The sequence below is a fragment of the Marmota monax genome, unplaced genomic scaffold (assembly GCF_021218885.2).
Source record: "Marmota monax isolate L192 unplaced genomic scaffold, Marmota_monax_Labrador192_F-V1.1 WCK01_AAM20220418_F8-fsc00021, whole genome shotgun sequence".
Classification (NCBI taxonomy): Eukaryota; Metazoa; Chordata; class Mammalia; order Rodentia; family Sciuridae; genus Marmota; species Marmota monax.
In genome coordinates, this window is record NW_026695228.1 from 3,285,733 (window position 1) to 3,307,419 (window position 21,687).

The following is a 21,687-nucleotide window of genomic DNA, read 5'->3' on the forward strand; positions in this document are numbered from 1 at the left end:
GTTGGGAGGCGCCGCCGCCGCCGGGATGCGCTCTGCTTAGCGGGACTGCCGGGGGCGCCTGAAGGCCACCGCTCCAAGGACACGCGGCCACTCGCTTCTCGCGCTCTCGGGTCCAGACGCCGCCAGTACCGGAGCCGAGCGGGCGAACGGAGCTGCCGGGAGCGCAGGCGAAGGGTGGCAGGAGGGAGGGCGCGCGGGAGGCGGCCCCTCCTCGGCGAGCCATGCGTGCCACCGGCAGCTGAGGAGCCGCCGGGCGCCGCTGCCAAGTCTCCGCTCCGCTTTTGTCTTGCCCTCCAGTGAATGGGAAGATGGAGATGGATGTTGAGGGAGTTTCTCCGCGCCCGGAGCCCATCCCCCGCTCCCAGGGGGCTGGCGGAGCCTGCCAGGCGCCGCCACAGCCGCCCCAGCCCCAGCCGCAGCAGCAGCAGCAGCTGGCTCAGGATGAACTGCCCGGCGAGAGTGCAGGCGCTGAGGACAGCGACGATCCAGAGACGAGACCCAACGGCGAGAAAGGAGAGAGCAAGGTAGGTCCACAGTGTTGCCGCTGTGACATCTTTTGAACAAAACCGAGGAGCTCTAGTAGTGGCTGTCACTTTAACCCCTCCGATCCCCCACCCCCTTACCTCGTTTGTGTGGGGGTGGAGGTGGCAGATGTGGAGAAGGCGTGGGATTCAAGGGAATCCACTGGCGATAGTGACTTTCCGAACTGGAAAGCGTGTGCTGAAGTCTGTCCTGGTTTCTGTGTTCAGTGATGTGTGTAGAGAAAAGTCTTCTGGTACATGCGATGTGATGCTTAGGGCAGAACACAGCACCTGGGGGAGCGGTGTTGAGACCTTTGCTTGCCCTCCCAGTCTAACAGAGGCTCATTCGGATGATATTGATCTAGGGGAAATATGCCTTCTGGAGCTGCTTAGTATCTTCTGAGACTCCTTGGAGGGAGGTGACATCAACCTAAAGATGATAACAATGGGAGCAAAGTTTGGCTCCTTCGCAGAATGGAGAGCATTGCTTAACCCAGCTCCAAGCTGTATGTGTTTCTCCACACCTGACATTCTCTTGCCTAGGAGGGCAGGAATGAAGTGCCTGGCAGCAGATGAACCCTGCAAATCTTTTGCAGCCCTGCTGTGTCATTGTAGACTAGGGGATAGCTGCTACTTACTGTGCAGTAAGGAGTTTTTCAGGTAATTGAATTCCAGTAAGAAATGTTCAAATGCCATTCTCTGATGCTGATGTTTCCTCTTCTGACAGAAAATTGTAAAGTAGAGGAAATAGCAGAGAAATAATGCCTCAGTAATATTAGTAGAGCGTATTTATTACAGCTTTGTCTCTGGGCAGTCTTCTGTCTCTGTACACACTTGGAGTTTAGTTGCGTGTAAGCTAGTGTTGTTCGGTTGTCTGTATAAAGTGCACTTGTGTGTGTTAGTACATTTTGAAACTGGCTGCTAATATTGGGGAAAAGTTGGTTCAACAAACGAGAATATTGGAACCGAAGCAGAGTCAATCTACTTGCCCCCCTTTGCTCAGTAAGGAAATGTATAGGAAAATAGGTGCTTCTGCTGGCTAGAAGCAAATTGCGTCTGGTGAAGTCCTCCTCCTTGGAGATTCCCTTGGTTTCTGTGGGACCTTTCCTAAGATACTAGTAGATTAAACAAATAACTGAAACCTGTTGGGATCACATTGAATGTTGCTGTTCTATGTTTGGAGACAGCTCACTTACCAAGTTTTGGATTTGCGGATGTTCAAAATTGTTTTGCATTTTGAAACTGAGTTAAAAATCAAGATTGTTGTTTATTACCAAAATCAATATTGTTATTTAAATGGCACTCTACCAAGGAACTGGAATTTGAACACACTCTAGACTGGACAGGGTGCCTTACAAATGCATACAAGATTTACATTGTGAGAACTATGATGAATTTTAATATTCTGATATCCTCAGCTTCCCAGTCGCTCTTGATTTCATGAATATTTAATTCTGTCATGACTGCATATTTACTACTTTAAATGACTGCTCAGTTTTTATGAAATAACCATAACAGAGCATCACCTTACCTAATTGAACTTTAAGTCTCTTTTGTAAAATAGGTGTGGAGAATAATTAAAATATAAAGGCGGTGCTGCCATTTCCATATTGTTGGTTCATATGCCCTGAGCAAGAGAAATTCCTGCCATCAGCAAAAATCTGTGCTTATTTGTTTCTCTTTGCTGCACCATGCAGACTGTCTAATGTTGTACTGGTTGTAAGGAATAAGAAAGGCAATGCGCTAGAAATATTACAGCAGGTGAAGAGAGGACTGAAAGCGGGTTGATTACATTTAGTTAATTAGCATGTTCAGATAATTGACTATTCCTGTGATGTGATTTGCTTCATGTTTGTCTGCAATTTCTTCAGATGGAAACAAAATACTACTTTTTTTTCTCTCCAGGTGTTTGCCTTAAAAAATTATGATGCCTCCTTCTCTTAAGCTAGAAATTGTCTGTGTTAACCCTTGCCTGTCTCTGGTACTCTTACTGGTTCCTAGAGTTTACGGATGGTTGCTATGTTTCAGTTTTGAATAACTGTTTTTGTTTTTGATGGACACTCAGACATGGTAATTTTTTTTTGCTTAGCAAATCCTGGTTTCATTAGTGGGAAGATCTTTAGGTGTCTGATCAAATTATTCTACCAAAATATAAATGGAAGACAAACTAGAATAAAGTGTAATGTAGTTTTTTCAGGCTGTCTGGGGTGAGGTTGGGAAGGTTATCAGAGTTTAAAAACAGTAATGTGCAAACATGTATCAGACAGTTATGTTTTCTTCTTTCTCATGAAAATAAGAAGTTTGAAAACTGAATTTAAATCTTCTCCCACATAAGGGTCCTATAAATAGGATGGGAAATAGTGATGTGGGAGCAATGGTATTTTTCTTGGATTTTTGGCTGGGGGCCATGGTTTATTCTCATGAGGGGACCACAGTTGTCTTATTGGAAAAGAAATCGGAGCTTAATGCCACATCAGCTTGTCTCCTAAATTGCAGGTTCATGGTCATATGTCCTCAAAGTTTCTGAAATAGGAAAAGGTTAGAAAACTGGATCAGTTGAGGTTGTTTTTTTTACACCAGAGTTTCATGATGTGACTGGTACTTTCTGTTCTGTAATAGGGATGCTTGATGCCTCTTTGGCTCTTCAAAGAAATGTTACAGCAGCTACATATCGTATATGCTTTGATTTTTGTGAGTTGGAAGGACCTTAAATAAACCCTATGTTCCTCTGTGCTTTTACATTAAACTTCTATAAAGACAAAGTGATAATCACCTTTGGTGACCTAGTGAGATTTATCCCCCTATCTATTATAAGACCTTCTGAAAAGAGGTTCATATCTGAAAAGAGATTCAAAACTGGTCAAATATCTTCTAATCTTGGACATGAAGGTTAAAAATAGTCACAAGAGACTTTCATATCCTTGCAAGTGTTCTTGATTTTGGATTTGACCACCCTCAAAGTTTACTTAGTTTTCTGCAGGTCCCACATATCCTTTCGTGACTTTTAAAACTCTGCTGAGATGCTTTGTACCAAATAACTCTTTGATGGTTTTTCCTGAAACTTTTTTTTGGAAGAGTTAAAATTCTTACTGAGTACCAGTACAGTGTCTTATGCCCTCTGTTTCCAAGTTATTTGCACAAATGTGTAAATTTTTCCTCTGATCCCAGATGAGTAATATAAATGATTCTTTGTCTGCTTCAGCTTCATTTCATTCATATGTTCTTTTCTTCCATACTCACTATGTGTTCTTCACACATATTTATCATATTTTGTATAAAAGAGTATATTTATGACCCAGATGTGAAGTATCATATGTATGTTTTTTTGTTCACCTCTTATTACAAACCTTGGCTTGCAAGACATTCTTTCTTGTCACTTTTGACTGTAGAGGGACTCTGTTGCTACCAATGATACTACATTGATGAAAATGACTTGAGATTCCAACTTTAATCCCATCTCATGGGTAAAGCTGTCTTAATCCATGTCGGAAGGAGAATGCTGCTAGGTCTCTTCCCTAGCCTGTCCATTACATTTTTTTAAAGGCTTTCATTTTGAAATATTTTTAGACTTGTGGAATAAAGTAAGTTTTGCAAACCTTTACTCAGCTCCCTTGTTTCTAGGGGAAATTCTAGGTAATCATGGCACATATCACAGTGAAGAAATTACCTTTGTATGATCTATTAGCTAAATTGGTGCATTTTTGTTGAGTGAATGAGTGGCATGTCAATGTTTTCTATTCTAGTATAATAGTATTAAAGACCTTCTTTACACCTGAAAAACTCCAGGAGTGGGTATTGAAGAGTCAAACTTACCTTCATGGTGCCTGCCCAAACCCCATTTTTTTTTTTCCTGTGAGGAGGAGCACCTTGCAAAGTGCAAGTTTCAAGGTCCTTGAAGCTGTGCCTCAACTGCAGTGAGCCCTGTGGGAGTTATAGCTTTGGCAAAGCTCTTGAGTGCTGTTCATTTGGGGAATGATGGTCTCCCTTTTTAAAAAAAATTTTTTTTTTTGACTTGCAAACCATTCCTGCTTCAGGTGAGATGAGATTGTCAGTATGCAGAGGACAGCAAAATCTCAAGTGGAGGAGAAAAGGCAATTGATAATATCAAGGCAGTTCACTTAGCTGCCTAACCCCTTGGGTGATTATTCCTGGCATGAAGAATAGTGGGAACCCTTTGTTATTTGCATTGTTAGCCAGGTGGACTCTGATGTCTGGCCCAGGAGCAGAAACTTGCCCAATGTCACAGTGATTAAAAAATACTAAGTATAAAATTGGAAAGACCTGAATTTGATCTGAGCCATTGACTTTAGACAAGGTGTAACTTTAGCCTTTCCAAACCTCAGTCTTTTCATATGTAAAGTAGAAGTATTTTTCAGCATAACCACCTGTGATTATTGTATGGCATGAATAAAATAAACCATAGTTTGATTGAATGCTTCATATGTAAAGACTACCTAATGTTAATAATCACTTAATTATTAACATATTGGGGTCCAAGTTTCTGCAGAGGTGAGTTGGGACTCTAAGCACCCTTAAATTTTTGTTTTCTAGAGGGAAAATAAGAATATGGAACATCAGCAGCATTGCATTTCTACCATTTTAAAAAAAGAATACAGAATTATGAAAATATTGCTTATGTACAGGAAGAAGGACAGAGAATCCAATTCTTTATTCTTACCTATAGCATAAGTATTATAGAATTGGGAACCTGGATTTTGAAGGGCATGGCTTACTAGACCTGGTCATTCCCTTTCATCCACCCCATTTCCATATAGACTTAAGAAAAGTGGGGCCCCAGATGAGATTTTCCCAAAGGTAGTCCTTGAAGACCCAATAGCCAACAAGATGGTATGAGTGCTTGGATCAAAATCTCTTCCTCTGTAGGGTGTCCTGATTATTATTTTTGTGTGTGTGTGTGAGGGAGGAATACTGGGGATTGGACTCGGGGGCACTGGCCACTGAGCCCTGTCCCCGACCCTATTTTGTATTTATTTACATGCTTAGCTCCTTACTGTTTCTGAGACTGGCTTTGAACTCACGATCCTCCTGTCTCAGCCTCCTGAGCTGCTGGGATCACAGGCATGTGCCACCAGGTGTTTGGTTACATGAAATATTTGGACTCTGTTTCAGAATTTCAGAATCCTTAGTCTCTTATAAAATGAGATTCACAGTACAAATTTTTCTTTGATTTTTGTAATTACCAACAAAGTACTCTTTTGCTCAGTCTGTTTCTCTTGCCTGCAACCATCCAGCCCTAATAGGTACAAATTTGCTACCTTTTCCACCCAAAAAACCATAAATAAAATGTGTAAAAGCAGGGCAATACATTGGCTCTGTTTCTGTCCTCTGCCTATCCTTGGGGTGGAATGTAGGTACAATCCTGGTTTTCCTGATGAGAGAAGACCAGTTGATTGACAAGTCGGGAAAACTCTTTGTTAACCTGTCACCAGGAAAAGACCTGGGAACATATTAAGGCCCACATGGAAAAACCATGTTGGTGAGTACCAAACTTGGCTTGAATGTCGGATGGTGTGCTATATCATTTCCAGCCCCACACATCCCTCTGCCCCATGCATACCATCTCATCTCGCTGCCCCTTCACAACAACACTGTCCTCAAGTCTCTGTAGACTGACTCTGGGTCCATTTGTGGGCACTATGTCAAATTTGAGGTTGGGTTGAAGCATTTTACTACATTTATCTTTCTTTTTTTTTTTTATGGATTTAGTCTTGCTAGAGTTGAAATCGGTGGCAAGAGAAATTTGTGTTCTTCGACTAACCTGTTGTCTTGTAAATAGTAATTTTAAAAAATCACTGGAAATGCAGAAGAGGGCAGCAGGAGGAGTAATGACTCTGCTAGCATTTCCTAAAAAATGTAGGCCATGTGATACATTTTCTGAGATAAAGAATTGACTCCACATTAGAAGCAGCCAAGTGAAATGAGACTGTGGGACACCTGGTGACACTGGGCAATGAGTGGCTTTTTTCTTGGCTTGTTCACCCAGTAAAGACCTAGGTCACAGTTCATTCACTGAAACTGGTTGCTGGTCATGTCTCACTCTTCTCCCAGGCAGCTCCCCTGCCCCTAGTTACAACCCTGTTCTTTATAATCTGTTTTTTTTTTCTCTTCAAAATTCGAATTATTGGCATGTAACTTACAAACAGTAAAACTTGCTCTCTCTACATGTGATGGTTTAATGCATTTTGACAAATGTATATATTTGTGCAACCACCATGAACAGTACATAGGGTGTTTCCTGTATCCCCAGAGAGTTCCTTTGTATTCTTCTACGTGTCTGCTTGTTGTTTCCTACCCTTTTCCAAACTTTCATGTCCATGGAATCAAATAATATGTAGCCTTTGTGTTTGGCATCATTTTTTTTAAACAAAAGGTATTTAACATTCACCTTTTTGTCATGTATATCAGTAGTTGATTCTCTTTTCTTACTGAGCAGTATTTCATTATAGATTTAGCACACATTTTTCTGTTGAACTGGGGATGAAGGTTTGGGTTGTCTTCAGAATTTTTGCTTTGATAAATAACATTGCTATGTGCTTTTTTTTGTGGACTTAACATTTTGCTAGGTCATACAATGTGTCTGTTTTCAAAAGTGCTACACTATTTTGAAATCCCCAAATTATGGAAATTCCAGTTCTACATCATTGCTTAGACTTAGTAATTGTTGGTATATTTAGTCATTATAATAGATGTGTAATAATATCCTATCGTTGCTTTAATTTGTATAGCATTATTAACTAATGTCAAACATTCTTTTCATGTGCCTGTTATCTGTATGTTTTCCGAGAAATGTTCATTCAAATCTTGAGCCCAGTTTAGAATGAAATGGTTGTATTCTTATTGATAAAATTTGTTATTTTCATGTAGGTTTGTAGATTTTTAGAGACTTGGAATTTTGAGGAGATTACAAAGTGAAGGGACATTCTGAGTTTCTTTTCTGGGGGGTTGTTGGTGAGCTAACATTTATTGGGCATTTGTCCTGTGCCAGTCACAAAGCAAGGTAGATTTACATCAGGTGATCTTATTTTTGCTCCACAATAATCAAGAGAAATACTATTATTAACCCCGAGGTCCCACAGCTGGTATATAGCAGAGGAGGGATTTAAATTTAAGTCCACCTGATTCTTATTCCACTTCCTCAGGTGAGACTCCAAGGCTTGTTTTCCACATTTTACTTGTTGGTTTTCCAGCTCAGATTGCTTGCACTGCTCTGGGTGTTTTAAAAGCAGCCCTCAGGTGAAATAACACTGCTGGCATTGACATTCAAATCAGAACATTGAGCGTAAGGCAAAAGAGAATGCTCCCAGTTTTATTTTAGTCCTGAAAAAGTCCTATCCACTTTAGAAGTTAGAATACTGAGAATTCTCCAGAGGAGTGGAAGGTTTGAGGTGTTCATTTACATGTTGGTACCCAAGGACCTCCCCTCTCAGCTAAAGGGTACTGCTATGGTTATCCAGGGGTAACCCCTGGGTATTAGACCTCTTTTCAAACCTCACTTGTATTCCCACATGCTCTTACCATCTTGGACAAACAATGTGAATGTTCTATCTGGATTATTTTATTAGTAATGATGAAGGGTAAAAACGAGGTCATAAAGATTAAATTACTGATAGGGCAACCAACTTAACCCAGTTTATCATTAGAAGTCCTGCATCTCAAGAAACACTGTATCTTAGCTAAGTGGGGCAGTTGGTCACCCTACTTACAAGATATGAGTAAAATATCTAGACCCTTATAGATACTTCAGATGTGAGAGCTATCATGTTGAAAGTGCTTTGGGGCATTCCATCCATGAGTTGGAAAATGACTCAATGTATTTCAGAACTAATGGTCCTGTGAATGATTCCAGGGTCTCCAAATCAATTTAAAAAATAATTCAAAGCAAGGCTCTGGATTGAATTAGATGAACAATATTAACTTTTTGGGAAAGTGGCCATAGAACATTCCAAGCCAAAACTCCAACCCAAAACTCCATGAAGTAAGTACGCTTTAGAGAGCTAGAGTCTCCCTGGCTGGGAGAAAGGCTCTTTAGGCAAATACATTCACTGGTGGGACAAAAATTACCTCCATAAGTAATTGGTTAAAAGTTGAGTAAAGGGCATGGTGGGTGATGCTGGGATCAGATGCAGTACTTCTTCATGGGTACTCCGGAAGATCCGCTCTTGGGAATAATCTGGATAGTGTGACTTTGAATCCTGGCTCTGCCCCTTCTAAGCATGCAAACTTGGACAAGTTGCATTTTCTTTGAGTTACTGAATCCTCAGCTGTAAAATGGGAATAATAATTTTACTTTTCTAAGAACTGTCAAAACTGGAAACTCAAACTAAGTAATACTTGCATGAGCAAAGCTGTGTGTACATGCGTGTAAGTCTCTCTGGTTTGTCCTATAAATGTGTCTTCTCACATAGTTTTTTTTTTTTTAATTAAGAAACTGACCACCATCCCCGCCCTCCAAACCAAAAAAAAAAAAAAAAAAAAAGCATCAGATTAGCATCACTGTTGCAGGATTTGCATACAGAGAGCCAGGGTAACTAGTGTGTTCAACAGGGAACACACTTTGTGTCAGCGTGGACTGGGCAGAATTATATCCAAAGGCTGAGCACCGAATGCTAAGAGGCATCACATTATATACCTCTTGCAAGTTCTATTTCCCATATAAGGAAATACACATTTTGGCTGGGTATTAGCAAAAGAGTCACAACAAATTTGTGACAGCATCATCTATAACTGAGTTATGACACTATTTTGGCAGATTTATGGAAGAATTGGCATGCACACTAAATGTGACACATTCCCCCTGTTTTTTTTTTTTTTTTTTTTTTTTTTTTTTTTTTTTATTCTGGGAGAGCCCCTACCACATTATAGGGACTGAGTGTTAGGATACTTACAATACTCAGTAGCTTGTGGTCCTCCTAGATAGGATGCCTTCAGGTGATATTGGCTGGGTCAGGGATTTGGGGTGCAATGCTCCTCTGGGGTCACCGTAAGCAGACCCTATGGGTTTGTTCTCCTATCTCTTGTTTGCTCTTTGGATTAACAGCAATAATGTTAATATTGTTAGTAGTGTTAATAGTGTTTGTTTTTGGAGCTTACCATGTCTACCCAGGCCATTCCCTTTGCCAAGAATGCTCTTTCTTCCTCTTTTCCCTGTCACTTTATTTTACCCACCTAATTCCTAATCAGCCTTTAAAATTTAGTTCAACACCTCCAGAAAGGTTTTCCTGCTTACACCATAAGTCAAGTCCATGCTGATACAGTATCCTACCTTGATTGTCTTATCTTTTCTTTTTTAAAGAGAATTTTTAAAATTTATTCTTTAGTTTTTGGTGGACACAACATCTTTATTTTTTATTTTCATGTGGTGCTGAGGATTGAACCCAGCGCCCCACGCATGCCAGGCAAGTACGTTATCACTTGAGCCACATCCCCAGCCCGTTGTCTTTTTAATGTGAGCTATAAAGGTAGGGAACAGGTCTGTTTTTTTATTCCCCTAACACTAACATAGTTCATTACATGTAGTAAGTCCTTAAATGTATTTTTGATGAATAAGCAGGATACAAATACTCATTTGATAATCTCCTACCCAGTGTGTACTTTCTGGCACAGGATGGTGCACATCCTTACGCATCCTACATTCTAGGGAGAGAGAGAGATACTAAACAATAAACCATGAAATACGGCGGAAAGTAAGGAAACAACTAAATTTGAACACTGCTCGCCTTTTGGCTGATTGTAGGCACATATCTAAAACCCCTGTCTAACCCTATTTATGTACAGGTATTGATTCAGAGCAGTAAACAAATAACCATAATCCAGTCTGTTTTCTAACCACGCATTCAATGGCCTTAGAAACTGGCCTTCTCCTCTACTTCTTTCTCCCTTTTCTAAAGATTTTAAGTTCTCCTTGCCATTAGCATTGGGAAACAGGTCCACGGTGTCCTGTATGTTAGATATTGCTCACTAGTAACAATATTCTTTCCTAGTGAGTTCAGCTCGGCCTTGGGAGCAGGTATTCACTGACAATCAGATGGGGGTGGCATGCAATAAGAAACTGTGGTGCCACACTTGTGTTGGTTTATGGATTTCCTGGTGATGCCTTCTCACTTGCCTACTAGAATGGACACTCAACCTCCTCTCCTCATTTTCTATCATTATCTATTATGGTAGTCAACAGACATGTGCAGGTATTTAAATTTAAATAATAAAATTTAAGTAAAAATTTAGTTTCTCATTTGTGTTAGCCATACTGCAAATGCTCAGAAGTTCCAAGTCTGTGGATACCGTGTTGGACAGTATAGAGAATGTTTCTGCCATGCAGGAAGTTCACCTGGGCAGCAGTGTTATAGACTGACTTTACCTCTTCTGGCCTTCCTCAGCCACTTTTCACTGAAATCCCTCTGAGATGCTCTGAAACCAGTCCTTTGACGAGGATAGAGATTTTGACAACTTCCCTGGGTTTTCTTTAAGTTCTTGGTGAATTACTTACAAATTGTTTTTGAGCTACCAATATTGTTGTGTATAGAGGCTGCTTAGAGCAAGGTCTCATTCAAAAAACTTTGGCTAGCAGTGTTGCTGTTTTTATGTGGGTGTTCCACTGTATCTTGGTATTTGTCCTTGACCATTACAGAAAACAGTCTCTGGTAAAGTGGTTCTGAGAGATAGGTTTTCTATTATCCAAGTTCAAAGCTTTTATTAGTGGATAGTTGAACCATTGCCTGAAGTACCATTGACATCTCCTCTTAGCTATTTACTAATGATTGTCTTCACACTGTGGGGATTACTATGATGGTACTTATTGTCAGAATAGACAAGCTGAGAAATCTTGCCAAGAGCCCAAATCTAACATCACAGGGCCTCCATGCTTGTACCAACAATGCTGGGAATAATTTCCAAATGAAATAATACATAAAAAAGTACTCAATTATAAAGTCACATCCTTTAGGTGTCCTATTATTATATCTCGTTCAATAAAGTCCTAAGTGCAGTGTGATTGCTAGTGGTTTCAGGTATGCATGGATAAGAAAGAAAAAAAGTCTGATAGAAATTACCTTTTCAGCCCTTTTTGTACTTTTTCATCCATGAGGGAGAAGAGTGATCGTTTCAAGATTGGAGGAAGAACTGGGGATTTAGTCCTGCAAGATCCAAATATGGGACTTGCTGTGTCTTCGTCTAGCACATTACATGACAGTCAGCAGGAAGAGAGATAGGAAAATGGCCCCAGGATGGATTTGGTGAATTTCCTCCCTGTTAGCTAGGATGAAAATTTGAATGACACCTTCAAGTGATCTAAAACTCTTTTATTTACACATCCAGTTAGCTGGGAAGCCCCTAGGCACCACATTCAAAATGTAGCAATGCATGGAAAGCGGAGGGTGAGATGTGAGCTCTTTTCCTTCCTGCAGTGGCAAATGATCCCAAGTAGGAAGTCAGAATGCAGCTAGCAGGACAGTGGCCAAAGAACAAAAGGGGATACAGCTAAGTCGATGGCAGTGACATTCTTCTGGTATTTTTATGTACCATTAACACGTTTTAAAACCATAGCGGTGAAGAAAAAATTCATATATTTGCCAAAAGCTAAAGTTGTAGTCAAAAGGGAACTATAATTTCCAATTAATCATTATGTTCTCATTTCTTTATATTTGAACAAAAGACATGAAGACGGAGCTTGTTCCCATCTCGTCAGGAAGTTTACCTTGCATCCCCAGGATTTGTGGGTGAAGATGAACCCCTGGTTTCTGTGGTGTCAGTGGCTTCAAGCTACTTGTACATGCTCCTTTCTAAATTCCAAGAAGTACAAATGTTGGTGGCACCTGCCTGTGATCCTAGTGGCTCAGGAGGATGGCGAATCCAAAGCCCGTCTCAATAACTTGGGCATTTAGCAACTCAGACTGTCTCTAAATACCATATTTTTTAAAACGGCTGGATATGTTGCTCAATGGTTAAGCACCCCGGGGTTCAATCCCCAGTAACTTCCCCCCACCCCAAAAAAAGGCACAAGTGAGGCGGGGGGAAGAGAAAAATGAACCTGTTTTTAATCTCTGGGGTCCTTCTTACCTTAACCATGTGCATCTCACAAATGTATGTGCCTTTCCTGTACATTATGACAATAGCACTCAGTTCAGGTTCATGCCAGCTCAGTCACAACCCAAATGTTGGGGCATTTACTTGCCCATTCTTTTTATTTATTTTTTACCCCAATTCACCTTTCAGGCAATTTTGGAGTTCAAAGAAACCTCCCTGTGGCACTATCCCTCAGTCCTGTGAGGATTTGGTATCTGCAGCAATGTCAACATGTCAGATGTGGCTTTGCCCATTGTGTGTCTCTCTTGTGAAGGAAGAGGAGGTAGACAAAAATAAAATCCTTGAGGGAAAAGCAATATCGAAAATCTAGTATTTCAAAGCAGCTAGGATGTTTGAAAATATATGTGAAGTCTTTATTTGGATGCACCAATTTAATTGTGGCCTAGAGCTGAGTTTTACATCTCTCAGGTTATCAAATGAAAAGACATGGTAATAAAGGAATACCACATTCTCTGCTCCATTATTTAGTTTTTTAATTTTTTTTTTTACCCTGTGAGGTGTATGACAGCTATCTCTGAAAAACTAAAAGTCCTATACAGGGTTAATTTTATGCCAGGTTCACTATGAAGGCCTAAACTTCTCCAGGCCTAGACGGAGAGCTAAATTAGTCTGCTTAGCTCCAGACAGGCAAAATAGCTTGACGCCAGGGGTGTTCCAGCTTAGACTCATACTACTTCCTAAATAGTAGCAGACTGGCTTTCTGCTGACGACTCTTCAAAAAAAAAATAAAAATAAATAAATACGAGCATGGTTATGGGATTGGGTATTTAGAAGGCTCAAGAAACCAACCATATCCAACTGGTAGTGCCTTCACAAGAAATTTTTTAACCTTGCCCCACACTCGCAAATGAGTTGGTGAGGTGATGGATGGTCATCATGTGCTGGATTGGATCTTTCTACAGAATACATAGAGATCAAAACATCAGGTTGTACCTGATATGTACACATAATTGTTGATTAAAAATAAATTCTGTTAATGTGTAATATGTAAGCAATAATCTGTCACAGTGAACACCTTAGAAGATGTGGGCCACTGTTTTCTGATGAGCTATAAGAGGCTGCCCATCATTGCTGTCAGAAGGGGGTAGGGCTTGGAAACTGTTGAGGTAAAGAGTGAGTGGCTCTGAATGTCTAAGCCTTCAACATGTTGATCAGATTCTGGGAACAAAGTCTGGGTTCTATAGCAAAAGATGACAACTCAAAGACTGGCACCATGGAATTTTCTGATGAAAATATTGGTCTTTGTGAGCATGACAGTGATTAAGTCCTGTGACAGGACATGTAGCCACTTCACATTGAAAGGAAGCAAATCCTGCTTCCAATTGCATGGATAATTGGTTTGCGCAGGTCGAATGAAATAACCAACCTTTGGCAAGCTAAAGGTCTAACTCTCCTCTAGAACAATGTTCTCAACTGGGGGTCATGCAGCATATGTGCAGGCAGTTTTGATGGTCACGACCATTGACAGGGTGTTCCTAGAGGCAAGGCAAGGGGTGCTCTTAATGTTCTATGACACACAGAACAGCCTCCCAGAACAATGAATCCTCAGTCCTGAAATGTCAGTGTGAAGTTCAGAAATCTTGATGTAAAGAATGTTGTGGATCTCTGGGGTCTTATATTTATATTTCATGGGGATAATATTTTGAGGGGAAGTTTTAAAACGGAATGTTTTAGACTTTTCCTTGTTATGGGGAGTTAAGACTTCCCAGTCTGTGGATCTGTCCCATTTCCAGATCTCATTCTAAGAGACTAATGTGAGGAGAAAGTTCCTTACACCAAGAAATCCAAGTATTGTGCTTTCTCCAATAAAACTGAGACTCACTGGGACTGTGTTGGCTTAAAGGTGAAAGATGGGAATTGCCTTCTCTAAAAATCAGTCTCAGAGTATAACGGACTTTATTTCAATGCCAAAAATATACATGCTTTGTGTTTCCAAATCAGTGAATTCAAATCCTATAACTGTTATACTCTTAGGAAATTTTGCTACATGGATTTTCTTATCTTGTACAATATACATTAATCCATGCTTATGAATTTTCCAATCAGGGAAAACATTGTATCCCAAATTGTTTTTTTGTTTTACTGTAAACCTTGTAAGGCTAAGACCACTTAGCTTGGTGAATATTGGTGGCCAAACAGATGAGTCTTATTGGAGGAAAAGAAGGCTAAACTTGCCATGTGGATTTAAAAATTGTTAAACAAGTATATGTGCAGTCCATATTCCATTTTTAAATTTTGGTAAGCATGGTTAAGAAATACTTAATGAAGCTCTTGACAGTTAATTTATAAAATGTATTGTTATAATTCTATTGAGCAAAGTGATTAAACTATCCATCAGTGTAATAAGTCCAAGAAAGGGTCTCACATCAGCTAATATGCTCCATAGTAAGAAGTGGGATACTCTATCCTGGGTTGGCAAATTTTTCTGTCCAGGGTAAGATAGTAAATATCTTAGGTTTTATGGGCTCTGTGGCCTTTGTCTCAACTACTCAACTTGACTGCTGTGCAAAGCCATAGACAACCATAAACAAGTGGATGTGGTTGCATTCCAACAAGACTATTTATAAAAATAGATATGGGGTCCAATTTGACTCTCACCCCATGGTGCCCATCCCTGTTTTATTTACCCCATGAGCAGTATCATTGGTAAATTTTTATTACCTGTTAGGTTGTATTTTTTTTTTTTTGCAAAGATGAGGACTATTTATGGAACTCCAATACACGTTCGAAGATTCCAGTTTGGGAATCATTGCAAGCTGCACTGAAGTGTGAATTTATACACCATCAACAATCTTAAAGATGAAGAAGATGCTGTGTCCACAAACTGATTTTATTAAAAAAGGGATGCAGTGTACTGGAAGTGATCTAATAGGGTCTGCTGGTTATTAAAATGCCATGTCATTCTTTAATATTTGTAAGATCTCAGACATACTGAAGAATTAGGTTGGCAGAAGCAAAAAAAAAAAAAAAAAAAGCTATATTGAAAGAAGATTACTGTGGACCTGAACTTTGCTGCGGGCTGCTGGTCAGAACAGTGCGTGTGTCTGACTCAACAGTCATCAGACATTGACTCTGCCCTTGGTAGTATATGATAAGGTATGGTGCTGTCTTGTTCAGCTCTATTCTGGGTCTTCTTGATGGTTTTCAGACATGGGCTTGTGTTATTAAGCCTTGTCAGTATGTCAGCTAATGTGATGTAAGAGCGAGCGATGGTTCCTGCAAACTGTAAAGGAAGAAATGAGCCACCGCAAGTTCTTTGCTTTCTGTTCCTCAGTAATCATGCCAGTGTGATCAAACACTGTGGCACTTCCAACAAGCCAACCGGTTGCAATGTGGAGGCAATGAGAGATTTTTTTTTTTCCACCCCTTAAGGGCCTTCGGTCAAGAAAGATAAAACTGAAGTAGTCTTGTGTGAGGGTTCTCAATCATGGACTGGGAGAGGTGCAGTGTGCCGTATAGCAACGCAAGCATAAAATTGCCCTGAAGTCTTCATTTTATGTGAATTGTGAAGCTCTTAAGAAATAGCCTCTGATTCCCTGAATGAAATATATGCTATGTTCAATTAGCCATGTTTTCTTCAATTCTGCCAAACACACACACATGCATGCACACACAATGGAACTTATTAAATTTGCTTTTCATACGAGCCAGTTACAAGTTCATAAGTAAAACCTTTGCTGCCTCTTTAGCGTCACACACATGTAGAACTGATTTTATCTTGTCTTATTTGTGGAAAACTGAAGGTAATACTTAGTAGATATCTAGCATGGCCAATCCCCCTATTTCTAGGAAGCATTAAAAGAAGTTAAAGATAGGCAGACATTTTTAGCTTAGGACAAAACTCATGCTTACATGCCTTCTCTTTTTGGTGCTCTGTCTCTGCCTCTAAACTAATTCATTGGTTTCTTTAGTAATCTATTGCTGCATTTTAAATTACTCCCCAAATTTTAGAGTTGAAAATCTAATAAATACATTTAATATTTCTCACTGTTTCTGTGGGTTAGAAACCCAAGCAGCTTGGCTAGTTGTTCTGGATCAGGGTCTTTCATGAATTAGCTGCCAGATATCAGTTTTCAACAATAGTTATCTGAAGATTTGATTGGGACTGGAGGATAGACATCCATTATGGCTCAGTTTTGTGTCTGGCAAGTCTGTGCTGGTGGTTGGTGGGAGGCCTGAGCTCCCAACACCTCACTTTCTCCACAGGGCTTCTCCAACTAAGACAAGATAAAATCTCCCAGATGGAGTGATTCAATTAAGAACATTATGGCATCCATCTCCTTCTCATGTCCTTGTCTTGGAAGTCACAGTCTGTCACATTTGCTGTTGGTTACACAGGTCAGCCCTATTCATTGTGGAAGGGGATAGGTTGAGGGTCTAAGTACCAAGATGTCAGACTCACTTGGGACCATCTGGAGGTCGGTTCCTAGAACCTAGTAACTCAGAAAGATTCCTTGAATAAGTATGTGTTCTTAGGATTCTTTGAATAGTATATATTCTTAGTTTTCACTTGCACAGAGATAGAAAATTCAGTAAAGGTCCTTTCTAAACCTGACTGTACTTGGGCTTTTCAAATAGGTGGGAATATGAAACTAATTGCCTATCTGACCAGTTTATTCTCATTGTATACACACACCTGTGTGTCTTTTGCTGTTAATAATACCTGTCAGATTCACTGGCTGGGTATGGATATGGCTGGGTATGTACTGGAGGCTGGTTAATTTTTAAAAAAATCTTCTAAAAGCATGTTATGTATATCTAGATTTCCTTTTTGTCTCTTGCTTAGTATCCCAATTAGCCTTGTGGCCTCAAATCTTTGACATAATTTCATGGAATATGTACTAGAGGTAACAGCTTTAAAAAACAAAAACAACTTTTTAAGATATATAATATCTCACATATGATAGAATTTTGTTACTCATCTCATAGTGGATGGCTTTTTTTCATGGAGTGATTCAGGGCCCCAGACTCCTCCTGTCTTTGCCTTGTGTCATTTAAAAAATTATTTCTTGTAGATGGACAGCATGCCTTTACTGTATTTGCTTATTTTTGGATGTGGTGCTAAGCAAGCCCTCTGACACTGAACCCCAGCCCGAGCCTCTGCAATGTGTCACTCTTGACAGCCAAAGTCTTATTTGCCCCTGGGCTGCAGAAGGGTTGAATGTGGAGATGGCAACACCACTCACATTCAGCTGGAGAATGCTGGTCACCCAGCTGTGGTTGGGAAGTGTGATCACATGTGGAGCAATTGCTTCACAGACGTGTGTGTGTGTTCTCTGGAGCCCAGATCAGGAAGGATTTTGATAGAAGGGCAAACAGTCCTCCTGAGATGCCAGACATTAGAACTTGGCCTGCCTTGGAGCAGTCATGTTTTGTGGGGACTGGAACTACGTATATTTCAAATTTTGTAGTGTTGCTTCATGTTACAAGTAAAATTTCAAATAATGTGAACACAAGCCCATAATCAAAGTTTCGGCAATAATCGCATAATTTCAAAGCTGGTGGTCAAAAGTATGTAGCAGACTTTTCATACTCTTGGTATGGAGGTGGGCAAGGATCCCACTTTGAACTGATTGATAAGCGTAAATGCTTACCACCCTTTCCAGAAGGGTTCTGGAATAATGTGTGATTTTTGAAATTTCAACCCCTTCCTAGGAAGCCATCGGCTTGGCTAACACAGTGTCCTTGGATTTCTATTCATGTCCCTGCTCCAAGTCATACTCTAACTTGCAGTCCTCAATCATCTCTTTTGTCTCCAGTGTCACCCTGGTTGTCATCCAGGTTGAAGTACTTCTGGGCTATTATTACATTGTGATTTTTGTTATCACCAACACCACTTACCCAGCATTTATTAGGGCCAGGCATTGACCTAAGCATGTGGCTTATATGCTATGTCATTTTTTTTCTCACAAAACCTTTAGAAGGTAAGCACATCACCCTAGTGTAGCCATGGCAGTAATTGGATTTCGGAGGCTAAGGCACAGTTAATGGTAGTGGTGGGAGTTAAGTATATTTCCATCTGGTACAGAGCCCTTGCCCTTTCTTCCACCTTATTGTGTATATCAGACTAAGTGCAATATGGTGAATATATTTGACTTTTTGGTCTCATATCTTCAAGATAAATTAAATCACATTTTTTTTTTTTTTTTTTGATCCTTTAAATCCCACTGTGGAAGTGTCTTCCTACTCCCTTTAAAATCTCGCCTGGGGCTGTGACTTAGTGGCAGCACTTGCCTTGCACAGGTGAGGCACTGGGTTCGATCCTCAGCAACACATAAAAATAATTTAAAAAGAAAGAAGATATTGTGTCCATCTATAACTTAAAAAAAAAACAACAACTCTCCTGGGCCCAAACCTGGCCTTTGCACTTCTGAACACAGGCCTTTTCTTTCATGTGCCTTTGCATACTCATAAGAGCTTTAAACAACCTCCCTGTACCCCATTTCTTAGAATATGGATCTCCAGTGTGAATAATTTTGCAAGCATCTTGGAGAAAATGGAACACTGGGCAGTAACCACTTTGGCTTTATAGAGGAGAATCCGATCTCCTGTGACAAAGAGTGGCAGGATAGATAATTCTCCTGAAGGCAATTTCAAAAGAATTCATTTATTACTAACTTTAGCAAGGTTTCTCATTCTATCCCACACGACTAACTCATGGGTAAACCAGTAAATGGATTCAGCTGATAGAGATTTTCTCATTTGCTGGACTTGCAACTCATATTGTCTTTGACGGCTCTTTTCTTGGTCTAGTCTCATTGACTTATTCTTCAAAATGTAAACAGCACAAAATTTCATCCAGAGTTCAGTCTTGGACTCTCCTGGCTTGGAAACACCATAGCCATGTGTGGAGTTTGAGAAATGATTTAATCTTTCAGTGCATCAGTGTAAGTGATAATGATGGTGCCTAGAGACTAAAAGAAAACAACTTTTTAAAGTGTTAAGAGATGAGTAGTTTTCTTAGTTATTGCTTTATTTATTAATTCCAAAGCAGTATTAGGGATGTGGTAAACAACAAGAAAGCTGTTAACCAAGTTGGACTGGAACCACCATTTGACCCCAGTTATCCTACTCCTCAGTATATACCCAAAGGACTTAAAATCGGCATACTATAGTGATATGGCCACATCAATGTTCATAGCAGCTCAATTCATAATAGCTAAGCTATGGAACCAATCTAGGTACCTTCAACAGATGAATGGGTAAAGAGTATGAAGTACATGTATACAGTGCAATATTACTTGGCCTAAAAGAATGAAATTATGCCATTTTCCAGTAAATGGATGGAACTGGAGGCTGTCATGCTAAGTGAAATAATTCAGTCTCCAGAAACCAAAGGCTGAATGTTCTCTCTGATATGCAGATGCTGACTTACAGTAGACGGGGGACAGGGAGGAGTGGAGCTTCACCAGATTGGACAGGGAGGAATGAGAGGAAGGGAGGAGAGATGGGAATGGGAAAAACAGTAGAATGAATCAGACATAGGAAAGTTATGTTCATATATGAATACATAAACAGTATAACTCCATATCATGTACAACTGAAAATGGGAAGTTAAACTTCATGTATGTAGGATATGTCCATATACATTCTACTGTCATGTATAACTAAAAGAACAACAACAAAAAGCTACTAACCCATGGTTGGTTTTTTTCCTTTTTAATTACCTAATAATCCTAAAGATGGGTGATTCAGGAGCTCTATGAACTCATAGATGTAATCTGGTTCTCTTGGGCTTATCCTTATGGTGGCAAGATGGTTTCTGCAGTTATAGATATTATATCCATGTGTAAGTTGATAGAAAAGAGGGAATAACACCTGTGTTTTCCATTATCAGGAAAAAAAAAGATTAACTAGAGACTCCCAAGCAATTTTGCATTGGTGTTCCATTGGCCAGGGTGTGTCACAGGATCATCCCTTGTTGCAGGGGAGACTGAAAAAGCAATTCTTTGGATTTTCCAGCTTTATCAGAGAATCTGGGTGAGGACCTTGTTCCCGGTCTCATTTGGTGGTAGGGCTGGTGTAGGAATAGGGGTTTATGGAAGTGTAAAAGAGGAATGTGCATGGCTTTGTGAAGGCATGCTGGAAAAGTGACTGCACAGGAGTAGGACTGAGCTCAACTATAAAGGAGTGTTAAAGACCCCAGAGAGTAATAGGTGCCAGGTAGAGAAAAGGGAGGAAGTTTCTAGGCAGTAGAAATGGGGTGTAACCTCATGTGGGCATTATGAACAGTTTATATTTGAGACTTGGTAGAAACTTGGTGGCACTGGTGTGTGTGTGTGTGTGTGTGTATATGGTAGATTGGGTGGATAGGGAGTATTTAGATGGGAAAGAAATGAGACTTTAAAGAACGTTATTTAGCAGCGAGAAAGGATCCTAGCCAACTTTACGGAGTATTATGGTTTGGATCTTGAATGTACCCCCCAAGAGCTCATGTGTTGAAAGCATAGTCCCCAAACACCAAGGTTCAGAGGTGGGGCTTTTAGGCAATGATCAGATTGTGAGGGCTGTAGCCTCAATGTATTAAAACAAATGATGGATTAAGAATTTGAATGTACTACTGGGTCATAAATGTAGGCAGTTGGGTTGTACCTGGAGGATCGAAAGTCACTGGGACATGGCCTGGATTATGTCTATCCATGGCCCAGCCCCTTCTTCTGTTTCCTGGCTACCATGAGCTAAGCAGCTTTCCTCCACCTTGCCTTTCCGCCATGATGTTTCTGTCTTGGAACCAGCCAACGGTGGACTGAACTACTGAAACCAAGAGCCAAAATAAATCTTTCCTCTGTTAGGTTGTTCTTGTCAGGGATTTTTGTCACAGTGATGGAAAGCAAACACACAAAGGGAATGAATTGGAGCAAAGAAGTATCTGATACAAGTTAGGAATATGAGGGGTTGGCGGGGGGGTGGGGGGTGATGGAGGAGACAGCGAGTACTAGAGAACTTCATAGGGTAAGTATCCTGAATTGCTTGTCCTGAATTGAAGAATAACATGGAGGAGTTAAGATTAACTCCGAAGTATTGCACTTGGGTGCACCATGTTGCAATTGAAAGAGAGAAGGCATAA

The 21,687-nt window shown here is 40.2% G+C and overlaps 1 protein-coding gene across 5 annotated transcripts in view; it reads left to right on the forward strand.

Annotated features, from left to right (window-relative positions):
• The first annotated feature begins 280 nt into the window (after nucleotides 1–280).
• Rbms3 (RNA binding motif single stranded interacting protein 3) overlaps nucleotides 281–21,687 on the forward strand; it is a 1,321,467-nt gene continuing 1,300,060 nt past the window's right edge. For 2 of the 5 annotated variants that reach the window (XM_058576559.1, XM_058576561.1), the window contains exon 1: nucleotides 288–524. In XM_058576559.1, the coding sequence (XP_058432542.1) occupies nucleotides 309–524 (216 nt within the window). In that variant the 5' untranslated portion in view covers nucleotides 288–308. Of the gene's footprint in view, nucleotides 525–21,687 lie in introns of all 5 variants that reach the window. The other 3 variants (XM_058576560.1, XM_058576562.1, XM_058576563.1) reach the window with 3 other exon arrangements.